Source organism: Lingula anatina, chromosome 1 (assembly GCF_051362555.1).
Source record: "Lingula anatina isolate TDL-2025a chromosome 1, LinAna3.0, whole genome shotgun sequence".
Classification (NCBI taxonomy): domain Eukaryota; kingdom Metazoa; phylum Brachiopoda; class Lingulata; order Lingulida; family Lingulidae; genus Lingula; species Lingula anatina.
In genome coordinates, this window is record NC_141767.1 from 34,896,915 (window position 1) to 34,919,458 (window position 22,544).

At 33.3% G+C, this 22,544-nt stretch overlaps 2 protein-coding genes across 4 annotated transcripts in view; both read left to right on the top strand.

Moving 5' to 3' along the window:
- Positions 1-28: 28 nt before the first annotated feature.
- LOC106171966 (intraflagellar transport protein 74 homolog) lies at positions 29-10,451 on the top strand. Its single transcript, XM_087005948.1, has 23 exons — positions 29-185; positions 1,126-1,196; positions 1,411-1,460; positions 1,614-1,668; positions 2,049-2,126; positions 2,249-2,297; positions 2,584-2,682; positions 2,858-2,918; positions 3,084-3,143; positions 3,345-3,406; positions 3,628-3,706; positions 3,902-4,024; positions 4,217-4,250; positions 4,386-4,536; positions 4,733-4,812; positions 4,968-5,021; positions 5,261-5,301; positions 7,974-8,030; positions 8,196-8,316; positions 8,639-8,802; positions 9,121-9,246; positions 9,597-9,657; positions 9,977-10,451. Coding segments are annotated over exons 1-23 (1,800 nt in total). The 5' UTR covers positions 29-183; the 3' UTR covers positions 10,099-10,451.
- Positions 10,452-11,074: 623 nt separating this feature from the next.
- Positions 11,075-22,544, top strand: part of LOC106150372 (uncharacterized) — a 32,982-nt gene continuing 21,512 nt past the window's right edge. Inside the window, exons 1-2 of one of the 3 annotated variants that reach the window (XM_087005953.1) lie at positions 11,075-11,430; positions 12,450-12,519. In XM_087005953.1, coding sequence (XP_086862079.1) covers positions 11,178-11,430; positions 12,450-12,519 — 323 coding nt within the window. In that variant the 5' untranslated portion in view covers positions 11,075-11,177. Of the gene's footprint in view, positions 11,431-12,449; positions 12,520-18,398; positions 18,684-20,518; positions 21,344-22,544 lie in introns of those variants that run through there. The other 2 variants (XM_087005965.1, XM_087005989.1) reach the window with 2 other exon arrangements.

The window sequence follows — 22,544 nt, forward strand, 5'->3', positions numbered from 1 at the left end:
AAAAGAAATATATTTAAATCATTGATTAACGATTTTCTGCGGACTTTATATTTCCCGTCATGCGTTGCGCACATACTTTCTGATAGTTTGCTTCATGAGAAAAATACATTTGTTTATACGAGGGAAAGAAGATAGATCTACCTAAAAGACCTGCGCTTAAGTTGAATTTATCATTTTTGAATCATGTGAGTATGAGACTGTATATGGGAATGGTATAAGAGTTTGATTGTAGCTGTTAATTCAAGGTTGCTAACCAAGCTCACTTCGAATCTTCAATGCCCCAATGTTGTCTTCTCACTCAATCAAGAACAAATTCGTTTTATTTCCAACTTCCAAATGTTATAAACCTAGGCTGTGTTTTTCAGGTTATTTTCCCTTTGTTATGAAAATAAACTGTATTTTTACTGACATCAATATCACAGGTTTTATGAGTATCTTTGGTATATTTTATTTTATTAATTCCATTCCGTACGTCACCTCAGTGTTTGCCGTACAAATTACAAACACTGAGTAACTTGCATGCTACCATACCACAGGTATGTTCCTAATTCCACAATGTGTTAGAAACTCCATAGGCTTTATTTATCCACAATCTGGGGGAAAATGTGCCCTCCTTCCCACCTTAGGGTGCTTTCCCAGAGATTTAGATTGATCTAAAGATTAAGTTTTAGATCGACCTAACTCCCTGGGGGTTCACGCTAAATTGTAGTCAGCCGAGCAGGCACCATAGTTAATTACCCCCTTACAGCTTTAAGTAGGCGGGACAGACGCTTAAGCCGGCCAAGCTGACAGTAATCTAGTGAGACTCCCCACAGGGATAGATCGATCTAAAAATCTATGGAAATGGGGTGTTAAAGTATATCATTTGTAATTGATATCCTTTTGTATTGACTCATACACCAGTCTTATGGAGTTTCAGTCTTTTTATTCTAGCTTATGCATGTCATTTGTAAGTGAAATGATCTGACGAAGAGTTTCTAACACAGTGTTATGAGGCCTTACTTGCGTAGTATTTAAGGCTGAAAACTAAGGCAAATTCTGCATGTTTAGCCTTTTTTATTAGAAAAATGGTCATTGGTGATTTATAGTAATATTCAGTGACGTTTAGTTCAAATATAATTTTAGGAACCGGCCACCATCAAGTTCAGGCAGGCCGACCACTGCCTCCAGAGGTGGGCCAAAAATTGGAGCACCTGGTAAACTTTTCTTCTTATCAATTATTTTTATAAAATCATTAAAAAAATATATTGTTGTTTATTTTGTGGCATTGATACTTTTTATACTTATATACTATGTATATTTTTTACAAAAAAATCACAAGTAATTTATTTTACATGAAGTAGTCTATATTGAAAGGGCAAGGTATTACATTTTTTCACATTGAAGCAAAGGGTATTGCTTATTTTACAGCTCCTGTAGGTAGACCACCTGGAACAGCAACAAGGTTAACAACTGGAATGGTAAGGGATATTTGTTCATGCAAAATACCAATACTTATTTCACCACTAATCATTTTCAATACATTTGGTGCATTCTTTCTATATGTAAAAACAGTATGATTATAGAAACTATGTAGAATTTATATCATTTCAAGGAATTGCTTTGTTTTCTAGGTACCAGGCACTGGAAGACCAGGAACCAGGGGAGGAGTACAAGGAGGGGGAGCAGGTAAAGGAATTAACTCTATTTTTTATTTATTTCAAATGAAGCAAATTTTTGTACAGGGCTTATAAATGTCTCAGGTACTAGTACATGACTAGAAGGTTTGTCAAAATTTATTTCGAGACATAATTAACTTGTAAAGAGAGAAACATTGAGCAGCATTAAGCCCTTTATTGCATAATCCATATGATGTTATTATCTCCTCCATTCCAAGAAGTATTGGAGACTAATTTGGAGTAATTACATAAAGACATAATGACAAACACAATTAATATAAAGGTTGGTTCCTGTTTGACCAGTTATAGCTGCTTTTATTTTTGTGGTCAAACTCAAAGGAGCAGGCATTCATATCATATTTTTGTATATAATATTATCTTCTTTTACAGCATTAGCAGCCCCTATTAATGTTACTGACAGACCCATGACACAACAAGGTTTGGGAGGCATCAAAACTGGGGGAAGAGGTATGTTGTATAACAAATATATAAACCTAAGTATCTGATTTTATATATTGTTATCCATACTACAAGTAATAAGTTCATTAAGAAACTTACTCAGGCATTCATTTCTTCTTTCTATCTTTTAGGCCCTCATCGCCAGGTACAAGACAGGTCATACTTTTTAGGACAACTAAGGTAAATGCTGTGTGCATTTTCAACTCAGACCATTAAGCATGCGTTTGTTTCATTGCCGTTATATACTATTTTTTTTTTAAAGTCAAGTGATGTCAAACACTTCCCTAGACCAATATTGTGTACTTAGTGGCATTGTTTTCACTTGAACTACTAACAATTTTTTTTTTAATGTCATATTTATTCATAGGAGATGTTAATATTTTAAAAGCTGTCTTTTTGATATAAAACAAAATTGCCTTCAAGAACTTAATAGATACAGTTGAATGAATCTAATGTGTAATTTCAGGACCAAGCACAATGAACTGAACCAGGAGTGCAACAAATTAAGAAAAGACATTGAACAAGCCAATGAAGAACAGTCAAGTTTTTTGACCTATGAGAAGAGGTAAGCTTCCAAAATATATTTATTTTTTATTTATTTATTTTTTATTTTTTGCATTGTTGAACAATGCCACATACTTACAGTGAAGTTTCAATGGGCATGCTTATGTTTAGCATTTTAAAGTGTATTTCATATTGTTGGATATAACATCTAGCATGATTGTATATCTTGCTTTCAGAGCAGAGCAGTTGGCTGGAGACTTGGGTAAACTACAGGGAGAGCTGGGAGATTACAATACAGTAAGCATATTTGCATGTATGATGAGATTCTTTATGAAATAAATCTAGTAGTTCTAAAACTTAAAAAAAAATTTTCTTGCATGTACTTTTAATTTGTACAAACAACAATTTGTCTTAATATAAACAATTGCAATTTTTTAATGTTCTTATAAAAAACTCTTACAGTTAGTGGATAAACTGAATACAGATGAAGATATTGGAGACATACAGAGGGATTATGAAGAGGTAAGCAGTGACTGCTAAATTGGTGTCACTATCTAATTATATATCTTATCTTATATACCTAGTATAATTAATACATGTAGTTTTCATATCTCTTTTTTCAATCACTGTATTTACTATATAAAGCATATTGCAGTAAGAGTTGTTAAATAAAATATTATTTGTATTAAGGTGTTATTTTGATTGTTTGTACTTTATTTTCAGTTGCAAGCCCAGAATGAAAGAGAAGCAAAGAACATTGATGCGATTTTCACACAAAAACAAGAGTGAGTCATGGTTTAAAAAGGGATATTTTGTAACCTTAATTTAAGCACATTTCATTCAAAACAAGACAGAATGGATATAATATTGAGCTTCAGAGACTTTTAGATATACTATTTGTCAATGAATATCATTAGCATCTTTTTGCAATCTGTGATAATGCTTTTTGATGGCATTGTGTTAGATTATTGTCGGGCAAATGTGTAATTTCATCTTGTGTTTTCAGACAAGAAAATCACATCAGACAACTTGAGCAGGAGCTGGATCAGGAAAAGAGGATGGCAGATAACTTAGTGGCTGATATGGTTAATATTTGAAATACTTGAATTTTTTTCTTTTACAAAAGATATCAAATCATAAGCAACATTAGCTAAACTCTAAGGACATAATTATTTAACTTGCATAAAAATGGTATAGTTAATGATAAAACAACAGTCAGTTTTATAAGCAACTGCAACCTTTTATATGTTCTTTAATTTATATATACTTTCATTGTTTAGAACCCTGAAATGCGCCAGAGATATATGCAGCTGAAGCAGGAAAATGACCAGTTACTGATGGACCTAGAGAAAGGACAACAAGAACTGGATGCTCTTAACACAAAGAAGACCAATTTAGAGGAGGTAAAAAAAGGGATAAACTCTCATTGTTGGATTAGATAGCAAAGCACTTTTTGAATCAAATTTGGTTTTACCTATGGGTCAGCCAAGCAGGTCTAGAGATAATAGGTTAAATTTTGGAACATTTTGAAAACAATCTTGTCACAAGCCTAATAATGTTGAATATTCGATTAAAACGTCTTATTTGTTTTACAGGAGCTGTCATTATCTCAAGTGAAACAAGAAGCAGGTGATTATTACAAAATACTTGAATTAAATTAATTAAGAAATGACTTTAACATTTGCTAATGGCAGGGCATCTTTTCATATTTTATCATTGGGTGAGTTTGCTCCACTGGTGTAACGATCTTGTTTGTTGTTTTAGTTCAATTATATGAGAAGTTATTTGAGTTGGAACAGAAACGCGATCAGCTAATGGAGGAAGCACAAGCTAAGGGTTCCCCAGCAGAAGAAAGGGAAAAGTTACTGAATCAAGTCAAACAAGATAACCAAGAGATATCTAGCATGGAGAGGCAGTAAGTGCATTACAACTTTAATTTCTTGTGAATTTTTTATATGTAAAATTTTGATTTGATTTCATTTAATTATTTCCTTTTAGCACATGAAAAGAGAACTAGTTAATTGGTAATTACAGTTTTCATTGTGAAGATTGAATATTTGTTTTCTCTAGTTATATTTTAACTACTTTTAATTACATTTTATACCTTTCAGTTGCAATGAAATCCATGAAAAGGTTAATCAGTTGCAAGAGGAGTTGAGACAGCTAGACATGGACCTAGAGGAAAATATGGGTAAGGTCCATCTTTAAGTATTGCCAAACTGGTGCAAGCCACTTATGATAAAAGTATTATTTGTTCTGAGAATGGAATAAAGTGGAAGAATAATTGTTAAAAATACCACATATTTATGAAAATTATTTACATTTGTGGTGAAATTTGAATTTTAGGTGAGAGAAACCAAAAGTACAGGGAGTTGAAAAAGAGGGAAGAAACAATGAATGGTAATTATCTAACTTTCAATATTTTAAGAGCAATGTCTGTGTTTGATCATTAATGTTCATTTCATTTATTTATAACTACAGAATTAAATATTGTAATTATCTACAATTCAGTTTAAATCCTCACGTTGAGATAAAGGAAATGCATTTTAAAACAGTGCAGTTTTTATGCATTGTACTGAACATAATGAGACATACATGATTCACTTAATATATATATATAATATTGGTAAATTTTCCAGAATTTTTGGATACTTTTGATGAATCCAAAACACAGGAAATAGTAAGTATGATTTCTACAGTTTTGTTAAGCTCATTTTCGAATTGCTGAATTGCAATTTTGTTTGAAATAAGTCATTTTGTAGGAGATAAATTTTAACTGTCTCATTTCATCAAGTATGGAAAATAATACTTGTTATTAGTACCACCAGCGTATACGCTGGCGGTACTCATGGTTTTAGTCCCGGCCCGTCTCGTACAGCTCCGCCGGCTCCGCCGGCTCCTGCGGCTCCGCAGTCGGGCGCCGGAAACAAGTCACCGTTACCGCTTCTCCTCCTAGACCGCAGGGACCTGTGTCCCCATCTCTTGGATTTAGGTCACATATAATCTCAACTTGAACCCCCTGGTATTTTTGTCTCAGTTAGTGCATTGGTCTGGGTGTGACGCTCACTGAAATGCACCCTTGTCAAAATTTTTGAAAATTTGATGCTAAATATCTCCCAAACTGAAGGAATTATGGAAAAAGTTACTATAGAGGTCTGACCAAAAGTCATATATGGAGTTTCCAAATATGCCCTTGGATTTGACATTTGACCTTTATTTCAAGGTCAAACAGGCCAAAATTTTCTAAAAATGGGAATTTTCTGCAAAAAAAGAATTGTTTGTGCCAATTTTCAGAAACTACACAGACCTAAGCTTTCATATTACAGTGGGGACTACTATTTAGGGACTCCCTTCATCTTCATGGGTTTGGGGTCAATCGGTGCATTTTCACCGGAGAAGCAGTCATTTGATGCCAAAACTAAAAACTCTGTAATTGTGGAACTGTTTACACTAGAGACGTCTTGTTTTTTGCATTTAGTACAGCTTGTCAAGCACAATACTGGAGGTGGTGTCCATTTTCTTATTTTCCATACGGTTTAGGAGTTGCACTTTATTAAATAGTACAACAATGCAATATTCAGTAGTTAACATAAAATGAAAAAACACTCCCAAAATTAGCAGAGATACGCCCATAGAATTTGAATAGAAAGTCATTAACTAGCAATCTAACTGTGACCTTGATATTGACCTTTGACCTACTTTTCATGATGAACTTCACTTTGCAAGTTTTCTGGTCCTTAATTATATCATCAAAACTAGCAGAGATACACCCATAGTTACCATTGAACTTGAATAGGAAGTGATATACTGACAATCTTAGAGCGCATTCCCAGAGATTAAGATCGATCTTACTTGATCGACCTAACTCCCTGCAGTTAGCCGACCGCACACGGAATTTAATTATTCCCTTACAGCTTTTAGTAGGCAGGACAGGCATTTAAGCTAGCTATGCTGACAGTAATCTAGTGAGACTCCCCATGGGGATAGATCGATCTATAATCTGTGGAAATGGGGTCTTACTGTAACTTGGAAATTAGCCTTTGACCTTCTTTTCACTGGCAGTCTAACTCTGACCTTCAAATTGATCTGTGACCTACTTTTCATAATGAACTGCACTAAAAAAAAATCCCTCCCTTATATCTCCAAAACTGGCAATAGTTGCTATTGATCTTGAATAGGAAGTTATATACTGGGAAACTTTTACTTTGAAATTGACCTTTGACCCATTTTTCACCATGAACTATAGTTTGCAAATTTTCCCACCCTACAGATGCATGAATAGGCAGTTTTTTTTCCACAAAAGCCAACTGATTGCCTGCATATATATATATATATATATATATATATATATATATATATATATATATATATATATATATATATATATATATATGCAGCAGTTATATATATATATATGCAGCAGTTATATATAGATATACTTGCTTTAATGCATGATTAGTTTGACATTAGTACCCATTTGGTCAGCTGTACATGTGTACATTTAAAGCAATAATAACTCTTCCTTTGAGATTCAAAATTCCGCAAGAAATACATTCTAAACAACACACGGAAATATATTATACTGCATTTCACCACTAAAACAGCTGTTATTGTAGTAAAACTAAAAACTGTGCTTGTCAATAGGGCTTTCGATGCCTTTCTTCCTGGTCGTCAAGGCATTCGTTGCCAAGGATTTTGGCGCATCACGCAGATTCAACTATATTTTGTTGTTTATCTTTTTTTTTCAGCACTACCCAAACAAGCTTTTCACTTTTTGGGTGGATTCAATTTCCTAAATTATAATTTCTCTCCCAGTTTTGATATTCTAATTATTTTAAATGTCAAAACAGCTGCATCAACCCATTTTTAAATTTTCATTAATATATATGATACAAACAAGCACAAAAATAAAGAATATACGATGTTGCCCATGTAGGCCAATATCAACTACAGAATAAAAGGCAGCACGGTTTAACCCAAATATAAACAAAATTTCAAATATTGTTTCCATCACAGTTAGTGAGGAAATCCTACATTCACAATGATACTACATCCTTGTATTTGACCTTTTACTTTTGCCCACCTGATTTAAAAAAAAAATTATCTATGTAAAATGATAACCCTTGTTTACTGCATTTTATACAGCTTGTCAACCCCTCCCCCTTCTTTTTCCTTCCCATACGAATGCGCTTACTCCAGCTGGTGGTACAATACCAGGAGGCGGTATCGCCTCTCTGATCCTCTAGTTTGCTTTGATTGTAACTAATATTTTGTTATAATTTTGTATAGAAATAATATCAAAGAAAACTCTTTGGACTGATTAACCTTAAAAGACTATTATTTACTTTTTAGGAGAGAATAAGCCAACTTGAGGCAAATGTGGTTGCTATTCTGGAGCATATGAGTAGGGTATGTGTATTTCTTTCATTTAAACAAATCTTTAAGAAATGAAATTAAATTTTTTTAGTTAGATGGAAAATGACATAATTATTGTTAAAAGAAAACTTGCATTTTGGATATGATAAAATGGTGATATATATATGCATCTCATTATTCAACATTTTTTTTATTCAGAATCTCTCCAGATTCTCCCATCTGCCCACTCCTAAGGAGCTAGCCAACATGAAAGATGATCTGGCTTTCAAGGAGACAGAAATGAAGAAATCTGAGGCAACAGCTACTACTTTGGCACAAGGTAAATAAAATTAAAAAATTTAAAATACTGTGGTTTCTTAATTAATGCAATGTTTGTAGGGAACTTTATCTTGCATTTTGGCAAAACATTTTGAATCCATTGAGTTAACTGCACTTCATAATGTTAAATGGAACCAAGTGCTTTGTAATGTGAACATGTTTTACTTGTTTCTCTAAGAAGATTGAGGTCTTACCACAGAAGATTTTTATAATTCCATGTTTTTTTTGTTTTTTTTTGCCTGCTCATTATGAGAGGAAAAAAGGCAAACAGATAATCTGAGAATAGTATTAAAGTAATTCATTTCTGTAAATTTTTAATCCAGAGAGGGAGAAGTATCAGGTAGATTTACAGAAGGTAGAGCAGCTGGAGACAAAGATCAACTCTGAGTTGGAAATGCTGAAAAACAAGATAGAAACCATGAATTCAGAGCTGGAAATCTATGGAGATATTCCAAAGCTGAAAGCACAGGCAGAAGAGAAAAAGAAGGTGAGATATAGTTAGTAAAAGGATTTTGAAAAACTTTCGATCGACATCAAAATTAAGAATGTTTCTATGGTCTCAGAACAAATAACAGCATAAGATATTCAAAACTATTTGTTTGGGTTATATTGGAATAATGAGTCTGTTCTGGGCAGCAAACAATTACTTAAAATATTGTTTATGAGTCTCAATGATCTTTGATGTTATGACAGTAAAATGATGTATTTTGTCAACTTGTGAATCACCAGTTAATATTTTCTGTTTCAAAAAAGCAAGTTGAAAGTTGGCTCAAGAATTCAAAAAATTGATATTCTTATATTTCAGAAACTGGCTGAGGACAAAATCACATTGCAGAAGAGAAGAGACACAATAAAACAACTTGTCCAAGATTTGTCAGCTGATTATGAGTCCCTGAAAGTACAGCTTGGAGACAATGAAACTTTTGCACAGGTTTGTAAATCCATGGGATATGTCTATTTTAAAGTATTAAAATTTGTGAAAACTTGATTGAGCCATCTAAATTTTTTTTGAGAATTTGACTTAAGAGATTTGTTCTTAAGCTTTTTTTTTACTCTTTATATCCATGAAGATGTGTATTTTAATATAGATGTAAGTTCACCTAATAGGATCCTGGTACATAACAAGGTTAAAATGAATAAACTTTTACAATATCCAGAGTTATTTAAGGTGTATTATAAAAAGATTTAAAGTTTTAAAACTCACTATTAATATGCAACACAGGCATATATTAAAAATATAACTTGTGAAATATTTTTCAAGATGAATATCATTGGTTTCAGCTGGGCAACCTTGAGCGTAAATGGCAGCATCATGAGCAGAACAACTTTGTCATGAAAGAATGTATCCTTTTTATTTGCATTTACTCACATACTGAATTCTTAACCTTACATGTTGCAAATAGTGTTGCAAATAATACTTTTTTTGTTCATTTATTTGGAGCATATTGTATTTATTGTAGCTAAGTTTTATTCATTTATTGCTACTAAATATTCTCATTATTTATGGTGAAACAACTATTAAACATTTGCCAAAAGTATAATAGTAATTAGAATTATAATTGTCTGCTTTGGAAATGATTGGGTTTGTGCACTAATATTAAATATGAATTAGAATATCTAAAAACTACCAAAACTGTTTTATGTCCTTAACTCTGGTAAAGTCATTGCAGCCAAGACCATGGAATGTGACTACCGCCCCATAATGAAGACTGTCAGCACACTTGTTGCTGATTACAACCAGCTCCTGATGGACCATCTCTCTGGCAAAAGCTCTGTGGGATAGTGCAAAAAGAATATCAAAATTTAATATGAAAGCAATTATGGAATAGACTATAATGATTTTAAACTACTCACATTCCCTGGATCTGTATAATAAGGTTATCCGTCCCTATAGTCTAATTTTTATGTTACAAAATGATATATGATTATTATTTTGTGTTATTGAATTGATAAGTGCTGGAATTACTGAAAACTATTTTATGTAGATGCAGATTTGTTTTGCTTATCAAAGTGAGTATTTTATATATGCGGGGTATTTCACAAAATGTTGTTAATTTTGTAAAGGAATTTGTTGTATGCTTTACTTGTTTTGATACATAAAATGTCCTGTCAATAAATTATTTAGTAAAAAAAATACCACTTTCTTTTGTTATAATCTGTTGGCATTTAGTGTTTCACATTTTATTATCACCAGATTTAGATTTACTGCAGATAATTGCACTTTTCATTTATTTGATTTTGATGTTGCACTGACACATAATAAATTCAAAGATATAGTCTAGACTATTGCATTTTAAATGAGTCTAGGATTAAATGCAAAATTGATATTTTACCTATACTTATTTACCTTTACTTATTTAAATGTGCACTTTTGTATTTTTACCCTAATTTTATTAATTACAAAAAGTGATAAACATTGAAGGACTTTTCAACAAAATCGCCGAATGTTGCACTCTAAGGTATTTCAAAAGCTAATGACGTGCAACAACAGACTATCGTGTCAGCTTAGATTTCGATCTAGCAGTAGTAGAAAATAGTGTGACAGGTGTGATTGGAAAATGTGAGATTGCGTTTCGGCGTCACGTCAATATTCTTGCGCTCTAGCAGAAGACAATCAGCAAAACCTTTATTTACCAAAGCTTTGCTAAAACAACTGCAATTATTAGAGCATCTGTTTACTTTCATATTGTTTATTTACATTGCATTTGCGTATCATGCATACAAAGAGTTCAACAAATGACACGCATTTGGTACTATTTTGATACGCGGTTTGTCAATTAATAAGTGGATCGGCACTTAGAGGTAAGTGGGAAGTTTGATCTTCTAATGATTGATTGAAGTGAACTAGTACCTCGTTTGACTATGCATGATGATAGTTGGTGGCAGAGATTTGGCCAGTTCCGGTGCCGGATTCGTGAATCAGAACCTCGCCGTGGATCGGACGACGATAAAAGCAATTCCGTGAATTGGAAGATGGAGTCACCCAAGCAAGGGCCAAGTTTGATTAACTTGCGATACAAAACACCGGTAGAAGATGTGCCGCCTCCGTATATAGATGACTACGTGTTACCAAGAAGGTCCAGTGCTAGATCATACCACGGCAACTTTCCTTTAAGTAAGTATTCATGTTAAAAATGTATCGTTATCTTTTAGAACACTCAAATGTTCTCTTTCGCGTACATGTACAAAGCATCTACTGTTACGTAGTAAATCGTGCTAATGCTAATGGTTATTTTGTGTCTGTGCAACTTGTGCTTATAGTTTGAACGTTTACCAGTTAGTATCAGTTATATAAGTTCTGCTAGATGCTACCAATTATTCTTACTTCATTTTGTGAAAATAGGTCAAAGTGATCATATTTTGATTTTAATGAAGAGAAAATAATGCATACCCTGGTAAAGCCTACACAGCCCGTCGACTGTCGCTACAATAAAACTGACTTGATTTCATTCATTGGATAAGAAAAGAAATGCAACAAGGACATAGTGCTTTGTGTGTGTGTTTATCTGTGGAAGATTCACGTTTCTAATGTACACACACTTAAAAAAATACTGCATGGGGAAAAGAAAAGTTAAAAAGTATTACAGACAGTCTTCATACGTTGTACAATACACTGACCTGCATCTAAACTGGTCATTTACTACAGTGTAGATTATGCTATTTATGTGTATGTTTAATTCAGATTAATATACTTATCTAAATATTTTTCTCTTCATTGAAGAAGCAAGGGTCATATTGTTAATATATACATACATATTAAAGCAGACAAAAATTGCTTAATCATCTGTGAACTTTGTTTGTTGAAATATTTGTCTGTGGCGGGTCAAGAATTATTTCTTGAATCGGTCACTTTTGTTGACAGACTGTATTATACATACTGGTAGGCTTGGCCAAATTCTTTAGTAATTTTAATAGGAACCCTTGTCAGAAGTCTCTTTCACTGTACTTTTTTTCCTCTTCTTTCAGTTGTATTGGCCCACATGTAAAATAAGATGTTTGTCATCATGAAGTCCATTATGATATTCACATAATTGTCAGTGAATATCAGTTCTGATTTACATATGGACAGTGCACTTATATTCAGTTAAATCAAAATTCATAGCATTTTTCTCTTGTTTCTTTTGCTTTTTTAAGAGCCACTTTTAGATACTATGAAGCGAACAGGAATTGGATTTTCCAAACTTCTGGAAAAGCACAGAATGGAGTAAGTAAACTGTTTTGTTTTTATTGGCTGATAAATTTTAGCATGTATATGACTTCAAAGTATTGAAAAGAAGTCCATTTATGCATCTATGTTGTACATCCTTATTTGTGTTTCTCTGCAGTGATGTTGTAACCGATTGAGTAACATACCTTGTTTAAACTTGCTGTGTAGTGTATTTTGAATAGCAATATTTCAAGGTGCACTTTGGCTAAAATTGTTTGATCAAGGAGCACCATGGCTTCAAGCTGTGAAATATTGTGTTAACCTGTCACATTATGTTAGGTAAATTTACACCAACTTCTTTTAAGTTAAACCCCTCCTTTAATCATGTGCCTAAAATGCTGTTAAATTTGTTTGGGAGCAAACAGCAAGTGCAAATACCAAAAACAAATATTGAGATAGTCTTGAATTTTTAGAAAGGATTCTTTGTCACCTTTAACGGCATGATAACCCCACGTGGAATTTTTTGACCTCTGTGTTTTTTCCTGATTTTCTATAATTCAGACATAAACAAGGATTGCATAAAAAGGTGGTTATTTTTTTCAAGTAACCTTATATATCATAATTTGAATTGCTTAGCAGTTATAATTGACATTTCCCACAAAATGCAAAATCAAGATTTTGCACTGAATTTATTCATACATACCAAGTAGATTATTAGCCTTTTAATGCTTTTGAGTGGAATATAAAAGTCAGGAGATTTGTCGTAAAGGAGGTTGGAGAGGGTACATTGAACAATTACTGATTCGACAAATTACTTTAAGTTGGAACAACAACACACACACACAACAACACACAAACACACACACACACACACACACACAGTAGAGTAGAGAGTCTGACATGATTTTGGTATGCATAATGTTTTCAATTATTTTGTCTTATTCTATAGTGCATATGGTTAGATTTTTGTACACAGACATGTCAGTATTGCAGACTCAAGGGCCTGCTTAAATCTAGATATTACAGGCCTGTCAATATTTTCAGAGACATGTAATAAATCCATGGTAATTGGGGCAGCATATAGGAATTTTAATTGCTGTCCTTTGCCAAAAATTTAATTGATCAACTATTGTATTAAATTTAGGTTTTAACATTCAGGAAGCATACTGATGGCTAAATGATTACACATATGCACTTCAGTGGTGTGAGTTTGAAATAATTGCCAGCCCATTTGGAACAACTAGTACCAAAACCTCATTAATTAAAATTTGAGGCCTGATGTAATTTTTTTGCTTGGTATTGGACGAGCTTCACCAGGATTGTATATTAAAGAGTACATACTTTTCTATGTTTTCAAACCATTTATATTTTTACAAAATTTCTATACCCCTTAACATGCATTTAGTTCATTAGTTCTTCAAAAAGAGTCTGTCATATTGATTGCTTGAAAAAGGATCAAAGCATTTCCCAAGTTAAAAATGCAATAGTTCTCATGTTTCTTTACTTAGCATGGGAAAAAATGTCCTGGTTAAATACTTGTCTCTGCTATTCCAACATTGACATTTTTAATCCTTCACTATGTTTTCCCTTAGTAACTTTATCTAAATATATTTTCTGTGGTTTAGGTAGTAAAAGTGGGTACTCTAAACCTTTGTTTTAAATATCAGTTATTGCCATTTGATACAGTTCCAAGGCGATTTGCACATAATCTTTGTTTTCAGCCTGTGTTTAAACTTAAAGTTCAAACTCCATAAATGAATATTGTGTGACTGAGGAATGAGAGGCTCATAATTACACCTTAAACATTTGAGTTTGTAATTTAGATTTGTTACATAAAGCAACACATAATGAGTAAGTACGTTGTGTGCACAAGATGTGTACTCTGGCACAAGTCAAAGTAACTGTCTGGAGTAGGAGACCCCTGCTAAGATCCCACCAAGTTGATTTTGTTGCTATTTGGCCGTCAATTGATTTAGGTGATAAGTGCATGCTCAATCATTTTTTCAAGGTCAAATCACTCCTTCCCTTTGGGTGTACTGACTGTTTCTTTATCTAAGTATTTGTCATTGTTAGTTGTAGAGTTTTGACCTGAAAAAAATCATGATAGTGGCAGTGAAATGGCACATTACTTTTGCAGACCAGTAACATAACCCTGAAAGGTGTTTAAAGTGAGAGCTTTCAGATAAAGTCTGAAAATAAATCAATAAATTGTTGGTATATATGAAAACCCACTGTGGAATTGTTACCTGTATACAGTATTAAGTCTCCATAAGTATTATATTTATGGGTAAGCATTGAATGCCCATAATTGGATTAACTATATGCTGGTAGTGGTGTAAATAATTCCAAAAAAAAATCATCGTAGCCATGTCATACTGCCTGTAGGTCATTATATGTTTACGCTTATGTCTCTCATCTCTCTGTGCTGTGAGATTTAACACCATTTTTTGCAACAACCAATAATGCTGTCTGCTTCTTAATTAAAATTAATACCTACATCAGACAGATCAATCAGACAATGAATGTTGTTGGAAGTGTGCTGCATCGAGTAGTTATTGCAAGTGTCACTGGAATTGATAGATTAATGTCTTTCATCCTATGTGTTTTTTAGAACATCCAAGTGTGATGCTGGTATTTTCATGCCATATTCTTTTTTCTGCCATCCTTAGATCTAAGGTGCCTTGGGTACTTACCTCTTTTATATTTGACCACTCAGTGTCATGGGGTCTTGAACATGTTGCATGTTGCTGTAAGGGCAGTTTGATATACATGAATATGGATTTCAGGATTTTTGCATTTATGGGTAGTGTTTCCTTTTAAGTGAAATATTTAAATAAACTTGCTTTTTTTTTTTTTTAATGAATTAGTTAACATGTTTTTTTTTTTTATGAGTAGCTGTATAAAAGTGGTACAGGTTAAAAGAAAGGAAAGAAGACAATTTGGGTACTCTTGGTGAACATATTTTCATTTATTAGTGTACTTATAGGACCATGGAACTATTTAAAGGGTTTTAAGGATGTCCATTGAGTGTTATATTTTGGTAAGGTTTATGATTTGGCTTACCTCAATCAGGACAAAGTTATCCCCATAAATAACAAAGCTGCAAAACAACATGTAAACAAGCACTTGGAAACAAATTGCAAATCATTGTGGTAGAGGTGGTTGTGTCAGGTTGTGACTTTCAGTACAACAACAGCAATTGATTGTTTTTCTGCTTGTTGCTTAAATAGCAAGTGATATATAGGCAATTAAAAGAGTTTAATATTTAAATTCTACTTCAGTGAATTTGTTTATGCAGTAAACAATGCTTTATGGATTTTTGTTAAAAATTCAAATGTTTGATATTTCAGAGTGGATCTCTTAACAAAGCTTGTTTATGATAGAAGTCATCAATTATGAATTATGAGTAGCAGTTTCCTACTGACAGAAATCTTATTTCTGATGGATTAGGGCACTTTTGATATGCAATCACTCATTTTTGTGAAACTTAAGTAATTTGAAATCTTTGCCACTAGTTGCCTTATAAGTATACTACAGCATGAAATTCAGAAGCACATGATCAGCTAAAGATGGTTCTAAGTCCATCACCATGGTTTTGTCAAACAAACTGCAGCATGGATAATAATGTCCACTAGCTTTGACTTCAAAACATCCAAACACCATGCTGTGGAGTCTAAATACAGCATTATTTACTTTGATTGACACACTTTATCAAGGAAAATTTAATAACAAGCCCAAATGATAAAGCTGACAGTACCAAATAAAGGTCAAGGGATTTGTCTGGTAAGTGTTCGTTATTAACCAGAATGCTTGCAAGTAAAATTAGGTATTGTGAGGCTTGTTGTAGGATAAAGAGGGGCATTGAGATAGTAACCCTGAAATTTACCTGCTAGAATTTAAGCTTTGGCTATTAAAACCTGTGACATAGAGATTGACTGTCAGTACTTTACACAGTACAAAGGAGGGACTGCGTTTTAAAAGAAATCTTAATTAACATAATTTTATTCAACTTTTTCAGAGATACCAGTAAACCAACTTCCATTTATCACTTGAAGTAGATACTGAGGAATTTCATTTGAAATTTTCTGGAAGATTTAATATTTTTCTGTAACATTGAGTGAAAACAAAGATAATCCTGAGACTAAAGATGATGGGCAGTGCAGCAACTGTAAACATGAGTGATGTAGTGTACTGGATTTTTGCATGCTTGATACCCCTTTAAAATCCTGGAATGATATGCCAGATATCATTATAGATTTTTACTACTTTTTCTCTGCTTCTGTTTAACAGTCTTAGTTTGATGAAAATCCATGCAAGAGCTTTTAAATTATTAATAAATGGTCCAGTGCTTATTGATCTTTGCAAAAAAATGTTTGAAACAGAGTTGCTGGGGGCATGTTTAAACAATATTTTCTCAGCATTACAACTGTTAATGGAAAATGGATTGGTTTTTATTTGTAAATAGTGCCCACTTAAGCCTTTGAATTTTTACAAAGTGGATCTATATGAATTTACTAGTGTATATACAGAAATAGGCATACCAGTAATCTGGGATCACTTTGCCTTTTTCAGATTCAGATTTACTTGTATTTATGAAGGGCTATTGTACTTACCAAATACGTGGAAATTTGAAATAGTTTTAATGTATTTTTATTTCTTCATAACCCTAACAACAATTTTCATGTGTAAATATTATTGGATCAACATACCAGCCTTAAATATTATGCCTGATAAAACATTTAACCCCATTTGTTGTATAACAAATGCATAACACACACAAGGTAGCATGGCCTGTCAACTGATCAACCTTTGTACAATTCATGCCCAGCATTTTGGCCTAATGGGCTATGGATGTGGGATATTTTAGAGCTCTATGAAAATGGGATTATTGAAAATGATTCTGGCAGTTTACATTGAGTAAACTGTTTTGGGGTAGCATGAATAGGGTAGCCTCAATGGTAGTGTATAGTGTCAGTGAGATTGATTTGTTATCCAAGGAGACCTTTGTCAGTTAGGATACCTTTCGGGTAATGAAAACTGAGACCACTCTGATGTATGTTTGTTTTGGTTTTTGATTTTTATACATGTATATAAAAGGAGGGGGAGTCTCATTTCTTTGCAGTGACCTGATCTCTTGGTTAACAGTATATTGGCAGCTTTATTTCATCGTCACAATTTAAAGAGCAAACAACCTTGGTCACTGGTACGGCTGCATATTTTATCATCAAACTGCTATCTGTGAGATATTTTTCTGTGTAAATGAATTCTCATTACGCCAAGATTAAGGCTATCACATGGGTGATGCATAAGAAGACTGCTTATTTGAAGAGTGTTTGACTAAGGATCATGTTGTGGTATCAAGCCCTATGAGTGGTGGCAAATCCATATATATCTGGGATTATTAATCTGGAACTCAAAAGGAGAGGAAACTAATCTGAATGTCGAGGAAGTTTTTTGATAGCTTCTGGAATGGTAACTATAGGATCAGAGAACTTTCCAAATGTTATGAAATATTGAAAGTGTCATTTTGCAGAATAGCCGCTAATTTGCAATCACACAATATCCTTGGAATCTTGAATTGGATTGATTTTATATTCCAGCCATAAAGTGCTTTATTCAAGTGCTTGACATTTAGGATTTGACAGCATGTGTGCTGGTACTCCAGTAGACCTTAAACAATATGGTGTGTCATGCTTATGAATGAGTGAACAGACTTGAGGGGAAATTGCCCAATTTGATATAAGAAATGAGTTCAATTTGAAGCAAACTTGGCATCTTAATTTCACCATGATTAAAATTGGATTTTCACTGTGTGATACATTAATTTTTTTTTCTAACGTCTGAGCTGGTAGGAAGATATATGTGGCTGAGTAAACGCTACACGTGTTACACTCGATAATTGCCAACTTCAGGTTCCAAACAGACTTTGGATCTCTGCTTCAAAGGAATGTGTATAGTAGTACAGGGTGAGACCAATGAAAAATGAATCCAGGTCGAATCCGTGGAAACCGACAACTGCAAGAAATTAAAGAAGTTGAAGGAGGCAACAATTTCTTTTTTACCCGCAAGTATTCAAATACAGGGGTTCATGTTAAAATGATACATCGTATAGAGCCTCCCAAGACTATACCTTGTATAACTCAAATGATCCGACAACTTACAAAGAAGTATGAGCAGTTGGAGGCTTTAAAGAGGACACAAACAAAAGAAAACATACAATGGTATGTATGTGCATTTGATTTTTTTCTGAAAACTGTAAAAAGTAAGTACAAGTACTAGTGAACAGTGTGTGGGAATTTGTCTTGCTTGTGCATTTGTATTTGCACCGTGTTTTTAATTTAGGTAATTTATCTGACTTTACATCATGTGTCATTAAGCCTCAGGTTGATATTTTCTTCAGCGTTATTTGTAGAAATCTGTTGACTCTGTTATGATTGATAGGCATTGGTGACATGAACTCACAAATAAATGCCTTCTTTTCAGGTTAATCACAGCTACACCTATTTTATTACAATTTTTTGAAAGAAATTTTATCCTTTCTGCATAAGTAAACAGGAAAAAAAAACTATTTCAAGAAGGAATTTGTGAATCTAGATAAGAGAGTTTTTAAGTTATCAGTTTCAAAGGATGTTACTCCAGGAATAAAGCATGAATAAATGACAAACTAACAATGATGAAAAAAAAAAACATGGACTTGCATTCTTTTCAGCCTTCTTTGCACCTGAAGCAAAACAAGACTCACGAAAAAGAATAATGTTGACACTTGTTCTTTGCTAGGTGAAGTGTTTCTGCTTAATAATACTCCTTAAATATGACCATTTCTTATGACAGATAAATATTACCTTTTGGTTCATTTATCAAAATAATTGAGAAATTTATGTATTTCCCAGAAATGTTATCCAAATGCTTCAATAGGGAAACAAAGAGCACAGTTAGTATCTCATTACAAGTCTTGCATAAATTATATAAATGTCATTCATACCATTTAGAATGCAGGTAATGCAATTCAAAGCAATCAATTACAGTTGTCACTGACTAATGAAAAGCCATTAATTCTTGATGATAATGTCAAATGGAAGATGGGGAACTAGTTAAGTGTGATAGATAGGTAGGCTGATCCAATGTATTTCTTAATGACATCATTAGTCCTTTTGTTTTGAAAGGGGTTTGTGAGAGGGTATTAAAAGTTCTGGATTATTCTGAGGTGTGGTCCGTTTTAGCATTGTTTGAAGAGTACACTTTGTTGATATTGTTGACAGCTTAGAGTACCATTGCAGCATTGAAATTAGACAAAGACAGATATAGGCATCACCTTGTAATAAAGGCACAAAAAATGAGCTAAATCAGAAGTTATTATGAAAGATAATAACTGGTTTGCATGATACTTAATCTGAATGGGACTTTTTTGAACAAACAGAATTTGGAAAAATTAAGAGAGAGAATGATATGGAAGTGGATCTCGACTTTTGATAGATTTAATGAGCATTAACAGAAAATAATGGGGAAAGTTTGAAAAGTATATTTTATGCCCAATATTTGTCCCTTGCCTTTAACTGGATGGTCAATATTCCATGGAAATTTTCCTCAGGGAAATAAAATTATCAGTAAAACAGTATATATAGGTTTATTTCCATAATTGTCAAACTACCTGTGGTACCTGGCTCAGGTGAATTTTCCCACCTTAAAGCAAGTACAATGTAAAAACTACCAGTGTAGGTCTAATGTGCCGCACAATGGCATGTTTGTTTGGGGAAAAAAAGCAACCTTCCTTAGACTGACCTTACTTTTGTAGGGGAGTATTCTTGACTATTGTTAACAAGTTCAATACACTTAACCAGATTAAAATGGTTTTAAGTTTACCTCATTGCCAGTGTCTAGAACTGTTTGTTGACCAACAATCAAAGACTGCCGGGGCGTAGTTCATACCTCTCGGTGTAGTCAAGGAAATAGAGATTGGGTTAAGTAAGGCAAAGTAGACTTTGCCAAATTTTCAATCATAACTTGTGGCCATGATGAAGTGACTGTGCAGTATGTATTTTGTTTGTTATATGAGGAATCAAGCTATTGAATGAATTTGCAAGAATTATCTAAATGCTGTTCTTGTTTTGATATAACAGTATTGTAAAGCAGGTTACGACAGGGTTACGGCGCCACTGAAATAATTCATTCACTCTTTAGATGGGTATTCAGCTTAGTGTTATTCTTCATGCTACACTTAATTTTGAGCACAAATAAGCAGCAAAGGGCACGAGATAAACAGAAAATAGACTGTTGTAGTTGTCAAAGAAGCAGACTTTTTCATACATTCCAAAACACCTGAGAGAGCCAATTTCCTGACGTTGGGTGCATGATTTCAAGATAATGAGATGCTGTTTTGAGCCATACCCAGTACTGCAGTTTATAGATGGAGCTGATTGTATTGCTGTTCAGAACAGTTGTATATTCTTTGGGTAACTGTGACTGGACAAAATAATATTGCAGTCTGGTCCAGGTTGATTTAACAAGTCAGCTTTTGTCACCAAATTAGTACTGGCCAGTTGGAGTTTGTCATCCATTTCGTTGCTAATAGGTCTCGTTCAGAACTGAAAAGGAGAGAATTAACACACTTCACAAGTTAGGAAACTCACCAGGATGCCTGCAAGGCTGGGGATGTTTATAGATTTGTTATAGACAGAATATAGAAGAAGAGTGCCAAGGACTTATGCCAAAATGCAGAAAAATTCCTTTTAAGCATGCTTATGGATAGGGATATTGGAGAGGAGGACATATCCAGTAAGAGTGGGGCGCTACCCTCGGTGAGTGTCTACTCTAAGAAAATGGTGCGACTCAAGATGATACATGGACATATTCTTAAGCCTAGATCACCTCTTCCTCAGCTAAGGTATGTAATATTTAATGACTTTTTGTCACATTATAGTATATGTCGTTGAGGTATTTTATGTTTAGCCACTGCAGGATAAACGTTTATACAAATTTTCTGGGCGTGTCTAGTTTTAGTTATTGCCACTAGTATCATGGAAGTTATTATAAGGATAGGTGATCTCACTCAAGGAATTAAAATAATATCATATTCTTGACTGTTGTGACATATGATCAGTTGAAGTCTACTGTGGCAACTGAGGAATATTGGAGAATGTTTGTTGTTAGAGATAAATAATGTTGCATTATTAGAGATAAAAAATATTGGATTATTGTCATTTTATTTATTTATTTATTTATTTATTTATTTGTTCAGTCATTTGATTAGTTTAACCTATATTTATTTGTCTATTTATATTTTAAGATTTTTTTTTTTTTTTGAATACTTCATTAATTAATTTATTATGCATTAACTCCCCAAAAAGAGATGTTAAGATTGAGGACAAATGCATTGCTAAGTTAAATGTTTCCACATTGATTGTTTGTCTCACCTAACACACTCAGGTTGACGTGAATTATATTTGACACTTACTATAATGTTTGTTTTTATTCGTCATGGATTGTTAGATAATTGATAGTTCCAAAGTATAAATTTATATGTTTCATTTCGTGACAATGCAGACTTCCATTTATTTGAAAATGTGTCATTTTTGTGTGTCTTGTAAGGGAATGCTGACATTAATTGGGTGTAATAGTATGTAGATTATTTCAACAGTTAGATCTATACATGCAATACTAAATTATTTAATGTTTGCATTAATGGAGATGTACAAGTAGACGTTACATCCACTCTAGTTGTATTCATTATTGGGAATCTGATAATGATTAATTAACCAACCCCATGTTATAAAAACCTATTGTTGTAAGGTATCCATAGCATTATTGAGCCTATAAGCAAATAAAAATGCATCAGGTTCTTGGTGGTTTCATTTTCCTTTATTCATTGTGTATATATATTGATAGGGTTCCTCGTGCTTGAGTAACTTACCTGTTTTGTTTCTGCTTCTGCTGACAAATAACTGGATATCTACTTACTCCAATCTATATGAAAAATTAATGAGGGAATGTGAATGGGGGCCCCCACAGCCTATTGTAAAAACACCAGATCACATGACCTTAGGGTTTGGGATACATTGCTGTACTTAAAACCAACCAGTAACGTG